Genomic DNA, 12,033 nt, shown 5'->3' on the forward strand with positions numbered 1-12,033 from the left:
TTCATTTATTTATTTATTTTGAGACGGGAGTCTTGCTCTGTTGCCCAGGCTGGAATGCAGTGATGTGACGGCACGATCTTGGCTCACTACAACCTCTGCCTCCTGGGTTCAAGTTATTCTCCTGTCTCAGCCTCCCAAGTAGCTGGGACTACAGGCATGCACCACCACTAACACTATAATTTTTGTATTTTTAGTAGAAACGGGGTTTTACCATGTTGGCCAGGCTGGTCTCAAACTCCTAAACTCAAGTGATCCCTTGCCTCAGCCTCCCAAAGTGCTGGGATTTACAGGCACGAGCCACCGCGCCCAGCCTGGCTCTTCTTTTACGTTAATTGGCTGTGATGGTTGGTCACTTGCAGTGACCTGATGAAAGGGACGCTCAGAGAAGACCCTGAGACTTCTAAGACAGAACAGGACTCAGGAAAAACAACTCAGCGTGTAGTGTTCTGTGTGCACATTTATTTCTTCAAAGATTGTTTGTGTTCCAGCCACATCTCCAAAGGAACCCACCCAAGCCCGTGCGCAGGCTTGGTGCAGGACTGTCTTCGGCATTTAAAGTGCTATTGAGGAGTACAATCATTGTCACGTAAGTTCATCACCGCACTCCAGTGTCAGGCCAAACCCTTCCGCAGACCTGGAAAACCTGCCATTTTCTTCTCTTTTTACAATGCAGTTTTGACATAACAGTGGTAAACGACAAACCACAAGCCTCAGTGATGAATGGTGCACTACTGCCCAGCTGCTGAGAGAACGGGGCAGTGTACTGTGTTTCCAATGCAAATAGTCATGGACCCGAGGTAACCTGAGTTTGCTCTGCAGGATTCCGCAGGGGCCTCGCCCTGTGCAGGCTGCTTTGGTCATCGTGTCTGGGCCGGTTTGGGGCAGTGGGGAGAGGGCCTGGCAGCAGGGTTTATGCCAGCCCCGAGGTCTGTTTTCCATCGGAGAGAGATACATGTCCTGACTTCCACCGTCCACCAATTTGTACTCTGAAGTTTCCAGATCAAGAGCCGTGAGATTATTACCCGGAAACACCGGCCTTCGGTCGCCAGCAGTGTACATTAATCTTTCCCTCTCTGCTCAAAGCAACTTTGCAACTCTCGTCTATAGAGGTGGCCAGTAAAACCCAAGCAAAAATCTAAATGGGCACCAAGGTGCCACTGAGTGGCCCTCGGTCATAAGGGATCGGGGCTGGTTTTGAACTCAGACTTGAAACTTGATTAAAATAAATTGCTCTGTCAAAACTCTCACAGCAGGTTTTCAGCAGGAACAAGAAGATGGCTACTTTTGTTATTGCTACAATAACACACACCTGTGTGCAGACACACATACCACACACACACACTTAAAGCTCCATTTCACTCCTCCACAAAGAACAGAGGCACCTCCTTAGCAAACGGGGAAGGGTTGCAAGCTCATTAAAACCAACATGAGCACCCAGTTCCAGAGATACAGACACAGTTAATCTTAGTGTTCATGAGGAATCACTTTTAAAACACCACTCGGCAAAACTTTCATCCAGACAAAAGCCAAAAACAAAAGCCCTCAAGCCGCAAAAGCTCGTAGAAGAGGTGAGACGATAAAGGTGATTTACACGTCAGTATTTTTAGCATTTGGTGGATAATCTTAATTTATCTTTAACCTTCACAACATTTACTTTATCATAAATACCCTACACCATGAAAAAAAAAAACCTGTATAAAACAGCTTGGGAAACAAACAGTCACAGTATCAATACAGCCCATTTCTCACGGGGCTACCCTGAAGCCAGCCTACGTGTTTCCTTTGCCTTTGCTTCATAAACTCCCTCCCACATTGGTGTTTTCTGTAACTTCAGAAAAGGCCATTGGATGGAGACAACATGAGTGTGTCTATAGGAAGCAGAGCCCTAGACCTAGGTATTCAACAGTAAGCAATGCTCATGGGATTCATCTGGAAATGGAATAGTTAAAAACTATTTTTTTTTTTTTTTAAGAGCAAGAAGGCTTAATACAAAATTCCGGGGCCGGCATGGTGGTTCATGCCTATAATCCCAGAACTTTGGGAGGCCAAGGTGGATGGATCACCTGAGGTCAGGAGTTCGAGACCAGCCTGACCAACATGGTGAAACTCCATCTCTACTAAATACAAATAAATTAGCCGGGCGTGGTGGCGGCGCCTGTAATCCCAGCTACTTGGGAGGCTGAGGCAGGAGAATCGCTTGAACCCAGAAGGCAGAGGTTGCAGTGAGCCGCCACTGCACTCCAGCCTGGGCAACAGAGTGAAATTCCGTCTCGAAAAAAACATTTTTTAAATAAAAAAATTAAAAAAAACTTCTGATCTCCTCGCACTTGAATAGAGTACACCTGAATTCCAAAATCAAATAAAAAAGAACAATTAAAAACTTCTCATCAATGTCCGAAATTCTGACACATAATATTCTCTAGGAATTCTTATATGTCTCAGGCTCTTTTTACCACACGGCCAAGAGCAATAAAAGTTCAAGTAACACATTCAAGTGAACATCTGTACCATCTGTCCCAAAAGACTAGCAGTGATGCCTGACTTTGGGGACAGAAACTTGGTAGTATTCACATATTTTGAAACTCCAGGTGCTTTTTTTTTTTTTTTTTTTTACAATGATTAAAACTGGAATATAATTTTTGAAAACAAAGCAGGTTGAAAAAGTCATTTTAAAGTCACTTGATAACTCCTGGAACACCTAAGAAATTTGTAATGCGCATTTTAAAGTGAAATTCCTAATGTTGTTTTCTAATCTCTCCCCCTAAAAAAGAAGAAAAAAAATCCCATAATTTTGGTTTTTATACAGGTTTTCACTACAAAAGAAAAAATCCTATAATTTTGGTTTTTATATAGCTTTTGACTTACCAGTGGCTCTATTACCCCCGAAATAGTTCATGTTTAAGGATTAACAAAAGAGCCTACGGAAGGAATCTCGCCCATTTCCGTCTCCATGACAGAAGTCAAGCTTTCATAACGGCCTTTTACATCTCTTTGGAGAAAAGTGAATCATATTAAACTGTCAAAAACACTTCACCCCAGTGATGACTGTTCGTTCACCAGCATGTCTACTGGCAGTGGCACATTCAGGGCAGACCAAAGTGAAATCTGTGAATGAACTGAAACGGAAAGGCAACGGATGAGGAAAGCGACTGCAATGATACTTAGGGATATTCAAATGGTGTGCCAGGTGATCACGTTTTCCACCAAAACAAACCCAAACAAGGGCACCCAACCTGCGTCCCCGAGGACTGTTCACAGCAAAATTCTGAAGCGCGCATAGAAGGAATTTCCTGCAAGTTTGGCCCATTTGTTACTAAACTTCCATTCCAAAGACTGACACCTGAGACACAAAATAATTTCCTCCATTGCCCTAAAAGGACTTTGTTTTGGCTACTGGCAGCATTTGGCAAAATCCATGTGTGTGTTTGGTTACTGTGTTGTACGAGCGGTCACGTATGGCTCCTGACTTCATCCGACAGGCCTGCTGTGCTCTTGTTTAGCAAGTATGACAGGCGGAAGAAAAAAAAACCTTGGATGTCAACTTCTCCACTAGTATTATTAGAGCTTTTAACACAATAGAGAAAAATGTAAAAACCATGTGAGAATATATATATATCTTCCACTTGCAAGTAGGCTCAAAGTAAACTTAGAAAAGTGTTCTGCATACTATGCATAGGATATAGTTAGTGTTCAAGTTCTATGGCTAATATCAAAGGTAGATGACTTCCTACATCTGTCATAGCGTCTCCATTCCTATCAAAATTTCTCTGTTTATCCACATCCTGTCTATGTTCCACTTCCCTGTACACAGGGCCAGCTGCATTTTTTATTCCAAGCAGCAGATGAGGAGAGGTGGCCCACCCTTTCCATTCACAGTGACAGCACAGCGGGGTACCTCCGTTTTGTGACATGGTCCAGGCATGGACCAAAAACAACACTTGTTAGTGTAGAATAGGTAAACTGAGTCCCTCAAACCTGCCCTCCACAATCCATTAGAGTATATTATTTCACTTATAATGTTAATCTCCTTCTAATATTGAACCCTAACTCTTAGCTTTGAGCACAGCCCAAGCTTTGTGGCTGTCAAGTCTCATTTGGCATCTGGTGGCGAGTTGGGCATTTTATCCTCTCTGGGGGAAACCTCCTGGCTGGAGACTCAGATTTTGTTTTCCCTTTAAAAGACTAGATGGTTGGAAGAAACCCAGCAAGACAAGCGGGGCATCTGGACATCTGGCGGGCACACTGGCTGCATCGTGGTGAGGGTAGTTAACGCGGGTGCACGTCTTCTGGCTTGGAGGTGATGACCTCAGGCGCTATGTGCAGGGCTCCACGGGGGCACCATTCATGGTGTTCTTGTTTCTGTGCCTGGAGAGCAGCTTCTTGTTCAGGATCCTGGTGAGGGTGACGCCTTTCCTCCGGGAACCCTCTGGCTGCTCCAGGAACACAAGGTCATTGTGTGACTGACTCATGCCCGGGTCTTTCTGTTGATGCCGCCGGCGGAAGAACAGCTTTGCCCCTTTCCTTAGAATTCCTCCTGGAAGAGGGAAGCACAGGGGCTGGTCAAGTGGGCGGGGAATGAGGGGCTGAATGACTGCTCCAATGGGACAAAGGGAAAAGGAGGCTCGAATGCCTCTAACAAAGGGCCGGTTTACTACTTCAATGTGCTGCTGTCACTATCTGCATGAGAAAAAAACAACTGGAATCCGGCTTGTACAAAACGAGATTTTTCAAGATGAAATGGAAAGAAGATTATAACAGTAGAAGCAGTAAAGCCTGGACTATTGGTTGATATCCCTTTCCAAGGATGGTATTTATATTCCTGATTTTTGGGGGGGATGGAGTCTTGCTGTCTGTCACCCAGGCTGGAGTGCGGTGGTGTGTGCAATCTTGGCTCACTGCAACCTCCACCTCCAGGTTCAAGCGATTCTCCTGCCTCAGCCTCCCAAATGGCTGGGATTACAGGTGCGCACCACCACGCCTAGCTAATTTTTTGTATTTCTAGTAGAGGCAGGGTTTCACCATGTTGGTCAGGCTGGTCTTGAACTCCTGACCTCAGGTGATTCACGACCCTCAGCCTCCCAAAGCGCTGGGAGCTAGGATTACAGGCGTGAGTCATCACACCTGGCTTATATCCCTGATTTTCTATCAGATCAAATGGAGGCAGACAGCTGTTGCCTCAGTTGGGACACCAAGGACACCTGGGTCCCCTCTGTGCCACCCACTTCCCCTCATTAGGAAAGGTGTAGGTGGCAAAGCAGTACTGTGCCCCAGAAAGGATCATCACACTCATAAAACCCAATTAAGACCCTGAGAACAATGGCATTCACTTTCTTAGGAATGTTAAATAATAGTTGCTCTTTTGGGAATAAGATTTTATTAAAAAATAATTCCAGATCCTATCATATCTATTAGGCCATGCCATCTGAAGTTTGTCACTTGGGCATATTTGGCCTACAAAACCTCAATTTTGTGTCGTTTGATCTATGTTTACAGATAGATCTCTATATACAGATACTTATCTGGATATAGATATCCATCAAGTAGTAGAATATAGAATAGAAAAAAATTAGCAGCAGCAGCAACAATAATTTCAACAGCAATGATTCCTTAAAAATCAAGTATGAGCTAATGCAGTGGGTGCAAGAGCCCACTAATTTGCTTTTTCACAAATTAGTTTAACATCCTATTAACCAAGGCTGACAAGGTTGAGGGAGTAAGCATTTCAGTCCAGCCTGTGAAATTCATTACCACTTGCATGTAGGTGGTAATGACTTTGAAAGAAGACAGGTCTGATCATCATGAAGAGGAGCTTTATTCTTAATGTGATAATTTATTCCCTTTGTGATAGGCATATCCAATAAACATCTCAACAGCCATGACATATGCAAATCGCCACCCATGTTGAGGAGGTTAAAGGAGGGGATGAAGAAGATCAATTCCCTCTTCTAAATGAAATGCACACCAACAATTGTGGCATCTGAGGGCAGTCGAAGAAACCTGACCTAGACCTGCCTATGAATCTTTGTATAATCAAAGCCTACTATGGGGAAAGAAGCGTGTGCCCCTGAGCCTGACTTTAAGCACGAACTACTGTGTCCCATCTGCTCTGCCCAGGTTACATACAGGACAGAAACTGAGAAGATGAAGGACCGCAATGAACTGTATTTAATTTGATCAAAGCGGCCATCATTTTTTTAAAAACTTGACTCTCTCAATACAACCGAATCACTTCTTATGATGTATCATTTGGACATTTTTTTTTACAGTGATCTAAAGTTAGGAGCCTGTGCGCAGGTTTCAGGGACTGCTGGAAAAGGAATGAAAAAGGAGGTAAGTAGTATCAACGTGTAAATGACGTCCCTGTTGTCCGCAGGCCTAATGGTACACCTGTGGGACATCAGTGTCAGTTCCTGGAGTGATTCACGTCCCTGAAAAATGCAGCGCGTCGTGAAAAACCAGCCATCAGCAGGGCATGTTCTGACGGCTGGATAATGACCCCCAACTGGACATGGCTTTGGAGTTTGGCCAGTGGGGCAGATGCAGTGGTGCCGATGTGGCTAACTGCCTGTTGTATCAGAGGGCACCTGCTGGGGAAATGCCCTGGGCATGGTGATAGGGGCTCCCAGGCAGAGGAACCCCCAGCTGTCAGGGGGCTCTGAGACCACCAGGTGACCTGAGGTTGGGGGATGAGGGGGACCCTCATGGTATTTCTGATCTGTAGGCACCTGCCTTGAAGCTCTGCTTTAGGCTCACCTTGGAGGCCCTGAAGGGCCTATAGACATGGGCTCTCAGGTGGAACAGGGGAGAGGAAAGGTGGATCCAACAGCTTCACCTGGACTGCTCCAACGTCACCCCCTTCACTTCCCAGGGGGAATGGAGGCCTAGCGGGAGGGAACAGCAACCCATCCCTCAAATCAACCACAGAGCCAAGGTCTCAGAACCCCCAGCAGTGAGAGGTTCCTTCCTGCTCCATCTCCAAAGTCCATTTCATAGGCATCCCTGTACTGAAGCTGGCCTGGGGTCTGGAGTCAGGCCTGAGGTATGAGCAGGGACACCGTTAAGGGCTGAACTTGGCTCCCCCACCCCCACCCAAATTCATATGTTACAGTCCTAACCCCCAGTACTTCACAGAATGTGACCTTATTTGGAGACGGGGTCTTTGCAGAAGTCATCAAGTTAAAATTAGATCATCGGGGTGGCCCGTGATCCAATATGCCTGCTGTCCTTATCAAAAGGGGGAATTTAGAAACAGAGACAGACACACAGGGGAAGACATTGTGAAGGGTCACAGGAAAGACGCCACATGAAGATGAAAGCGGGGCACAGGGTGATGCTTCTACAAGCCAAGGAGCGCCAAAGGTTGTCAGCAGCTGTCAGGAGCTGGAGAGGCGGGAGCAGGCTTTCCCACAGGGCCTCAGAAGGAGTGGCGCTGCTAGCACCAGCAGCTCAGACTTCCAGCCTCCAGAACGGGGAGAGAATCAGTGCTCCTGGTGTTGAAAACACCGTTTGTGGTACTTTGATACAGCCCTGAGAGGAGAGGGGGTACATTTGGCTTAAGGATCCAGGAACGCCCACCATGTCTTCCTGTTCAGTCCTCAGAACCCAGGCAGACACGTGGAGGAGTGGGGGAGTGGAGAGGACAGTGGAGCAGTGTCCTCAGCCCCAAGCCCTCAAATCAGCCGGCCTCTAAGGACTACAGGCGGGCAGGCCCTTCCTGGAGAATCTGGCATGATGGGGGTCTGGGGACACCGGGCATGAGCATTTTTCAAAAGATCCCAGGTATTTCAAACATGTAGCTGGGGTTGCCCACTGCTAGCCCAGGTCTGGCCAAAATACCACTAGTGCTTAGAGCACCCGGAGGCCACAGCGGACAACGCAGGGGCAGGCCAGGGCCAAGGACACGGGCACCGTACCTGCTCTCCTGTGTGCTGCTGCTCATGCTCCTTCACGCTTCACTCTGGGGGGCTGCAGACCACAGGGCTGTGTGGGGAGAAGCTGACGCAGCCCACCCGCAGGGCCCCACACCATGCCAGAGACGCGCGGTGTGCCCAGGTTAAGAGAGAAGTGGGGTGTGCAGACAGGCAAGGCACGGCTGTGTTCAAAAGACCTCAGAACAGGAATAGGAGTCGGGCACGGTGGCTCAGCCCTGTAATCCCAGCACTTTGGGAGTCTGAGGTCTGGAGAATCCCCTGAGCCCAGGAATTGGAGACTAGCCTAGGTGACATAACAAGACCCCATCTCTATTTAAAAAATAAAAATAAAAAAATTAAACTTTAAAAAAAATAAAATAAAATGGGATATGCACATTTTCAAGCAGTTACTTTAAGTTATGCAAGGGAAATCGAACTACAAGTGCCTAAACCTGGGAGGCTGAGGCAGGTGTTTTACTTGAGCACAAGAATTTGAGACTGCAATGAGCTATGATCTTGCCACTGCACTCCAGTCTGGGTGACAGAACAAGACCCTGTCTCAAAATAAAATAAAATAAAATAATAAAAATAAAAACTGCCTAAAATTCTAATTCTTGGCATATTAAGACAAAATAGCAAGGATTGCAGCCTGCATGTAAAAAGATGGTAGACAAGAAAGATTGGCACGGCATGTTTGTTTTAACCTCACTACTGGCTCCAGTCTGTTGTCTGTCCAGACCCTGAGGGACTAACTTGTTTTGGCGGCAGATCCCCGCCCCAGGGAGCCCTATACCTCTTCCATGGGCCACACCCCACCCCGAGGGGCTGGTAACAAGGTTATTTTCTGTTTTTCCATCTTCACTAACGCTTTCCAGAGCATGTCTGCTGTTTTGTTAAATTTCTTTTTTTTGAGACGGAGTCTCACTCTGTTGCCCAGGCTGGAGTGCCGTGGCGTGATCTCAGCTCACTGCAACCTCCACCTCCCAAGCTCAAGTGACTCTTCTGCCTCAGCCTCCCGAGTAGCTGGGATTACAGGTGCGAGACACCACGCCCGGCTAATTTTGTATTTTTAGTAGAGACAGGGTTTCTCCATGTTGGCCAGGCTGGTCTCAAACTCCTGACCTCATGATCCACCTGCCTTGGCCTCCCAAAGTGCTGGGATTACAGGTGTGAGCTACCGCTCCTGGCCTGTTTTGTTGAATTTCATAGTTCAACATCAATGCCAGAAACCAGATTATGGTCATATGTGCCCGTGTGCAAATCTTCCCGAAATCATTTGTGTGACTTACACTTTCCCCTAACCTGGTAATTTGTCACAGTTTCTAGGGGGATGGCATCAACTTCTCATACAGGGGATGGTCATGTGCGGGTGGGGACTGAGGTTTGCAGTTCTGTAGACTGGACCCTCAATGATATCCCCCAGCTGCCTCTGAGGAAGGAGGCCTGATCCCTACCATTTTTAGGGTTGCTTTTGGTCACTGTTTTCTTACCTATGGGATTTTAAGATAGATTCCTTAATTAGCTATTTATGTCTGCTAGACTCTGTAGGGACACATGAGGAAGCTAAGGTTTGGAGAGGTGGCTGTCTTGGGGTCGCACACTAACGGGGCGGGTGTGTAACACTGGGCTTTCTGGCTCTGCAGTTCATGTTCCCAGGCCCTGCTCTTCCGTGCTGCTACGGATGGCGTCTGAGAAGTGGCCAGCCAGGTGTCTGGAAAAATGGGCAAGTCTGTGGCCCCTGGGGAGGAGACTCCGGAGAGTGTGGATACATCAAAGCCCTTGGGGTCTCATGGAGCAAAGCCCCCTAATCCAGCAAGGACTTGGGCAGGATTCCCAGAATGAGTTGCGTCTCCAGAGAGGCATGCAGGGGCGGGGGAGGAGAGGATTCCAGCCACGCAGACTCATCTCAGGCAGACTCATCTCAGGCAGACTCATCGTCAGCCATGAAGGACCACCACATGGATGGAGGCCATTCCATTCCCTTTCTCGATAGCAATGGGAAAGCCTGTCTTGACTTGGAAGCAGATTGTTCACTGTCACCTTTTGGGTAAACGATGCAGGGAGAACACGGCCCCGGATTTGCCAGTGCACACTAAATAGCCGCCCCACGGTGGTTGTGAGGGACAGGGCTGAGACTGGAGCACGCTCTTGTCTGCTGGGCAGTAACCCCGTATGGAATGTACCAGTCTGCCCACTTGGAATGTACCAGTCTGCCCACCTCGATGAGCAAGCCTGTGAAGTGTCGCTGTGTCAACCTGGCCGCAGCACCCAGAGATTCAACAGAACACGAACTGAGGTGCGGCTGGGAAGGCACTGTGTAGATGTGGTTAACAACCCCAGCCAGTGGACTTTAAGGAAAGGAGATTATCCTGGAGAATGTGGGTAGGCCTCGTCCAATCAGCTGAAGGCCCTAAGCGCAAACACTGGTTTTCCAGGGAGGAAGAAATTCTGCCTCAAGACTAAAGCATCAGCTCTTGCCGGGGTCTGTGGCCTGCCGCCTGCCCTGCAGATTTCAGACCTGTCAATCTCATGAGTCAGTTCCTTAAATATGTAACCTATGGGTTCTGCTTCTCTGGAGGACCCTGACTGATCCAGGAACTGATGGTCTGGATCATCAGACCATCTGGATGATCTGGACCAAGCACATCATCTGCTTGACTTTGAGCCTGCAGAAACTGTTGCCTTTTGCTGATAATGAAGTTCACGCCACGGGCAAGAATAGCTGGCGCCATATTGATTTCAGGAAGCCTGACTACTTGACTCCAGGCTACCTTCTCTACGCCAACAGCAAGAAGCAAAATTTAGACCTCACCCACAAGCTTCAAGATTCCTGAAGATAATCTGGGGAGTGGTTATGTGAAATTTGAGGCAAGTAACCAAGATTTTAAATGGGAGACAGGGAGAAGAAAAAAGTCCTTCCCTGGTTCTAACAAAGTTTAAAAAACAAATCACGAGAAGGCTGAAGTATAAACAAATACAGGAAAGAATTTAAACATCATCTAAATTATAGCTCTAATGTCATAAATATTTCCAAATGTATTCCTATGTGTCTCTACAGAGTCTAACAGATATAGTTAATTGAAGGATCTGTCTTAAAACCCAGCAGATGGGAAAAACAATGACCAGAAGAAGAAAAAAATTGTCTTTGGCTTCCCAAGAACAGCATCAGATTTCAACTGGAACCACAGATGGTCCATGGATAGAAGTGACTACTTTTTAGCTCTGGAGGATGAAAAAGGGAATCAGCCTCTTCCTGTGGGTGTCACAGCGAGGTCGCCGGGTCACATCAGGTACCAGAGCGAGCGCCCTCACCCGATAGGCACTGTACAACCTCAGCCAGAGCAGTTTCAGGAGGAACACGGGGAACTAGCAACCTAGGAGGGGAAAGGCGGAGACGGGAGGGAACACGAGGCAGGCAGGTTGGCTGGCTGCTGAGCTACAGGCTGCACTCCTAGGATGGCTACGTGTAATTGAAAAAAATAAGACAAAAATAACTTACTGTGCAGGCAATTAATTCTGGTTGGCATAGTGATCCTCTTAAGTTAAAGGGAATGAGCATGAGATGAAGAGAAGTAAGAGGCAGAAAGAATTATGCAAGAGCAACATCAGAGTGGACGTGGGTAAGGGTTCTGAGCCATCTACAGACACCACACGCACACGGGACGCCGCTGTGCAGGGTATTTGGCAAGGTTTCTTACTGTTCAAGTGTTTTTCCCAAAACCTCCCTTGAAACTTTTGTTCTTGCTTGTGGTAACACACCCATACTATACCCTCTTAACCATTTCTACCTACACAGTTCAGTGGTGCTGACTCTATCCACAACGGTGGCCAACTTCATTGATCTTTTTTTAAACTAAAAGTAAATCAAAATTTGGGGAATACATTTCCTGTGTGGGCTGGTTTCCAACCAGCAGAACCTCAGGAGGGTTCTAAATACACAGGCACTCTCAGAAACCTAATACAAACTCCTTAGCAGGACAGAAGATACAGGTGGTTCTTAAACCGAAAAAAAAAAAAAAAAAAACAAGCTTTAGTTTTTAAAAACGACACCCTCTATTACCAGTTTTGAAAAATGTTTGGTCAAAAAATGAAAATGACTTGGCACCCATAACACAGAATCGCC

At 46.9% G+C, this 12,033-nt stretch overlaps 1 protein-coding gene across 3 annotated transcripts in view; it reads right to left on the bottom strand.

Annotated features, from left to right (window-relative positions):
* Positions 1-439: 439 nt before the first annotated feature.
* Positions 440-12,033, bottom strand: part of C2CD2 (C2 calcium dependent domain containing 2) — a 72,104-nt gene continuing 60,510 nt past the window's right edge. For all 3 annotated transcript variants that reach the window (XM_030915544.1, XM_030915543.1, XM_010383197.2), the window contains one exon: positions 440-4,534. In XM_030915544.1, coding sequence (XP_030771404.1) covers positions 4,314-4,534 — 221 coding nt within the window. In that variant the 3' untranslated portion in view covers positions 440-4,313. The remainder of the gene's footprint in view (positions 4,535-12,033) is intronic.

This window comes from Rhinopithecus roxellana, chromosome 13 (assembly GCF_007565055.1).
Source record: "Rhinopithecus roxellana isolate Shanxi Qingling chromosome 13, ASM756505v1, whole genome shotgun sequence".
NCBI classification, from domain to species: Eukaryota; Metazoa; Chordata; class Mammalia; order Primates; family Cercopithecidae; genus Rhinopithecus; species Rhinopithecus roxellana.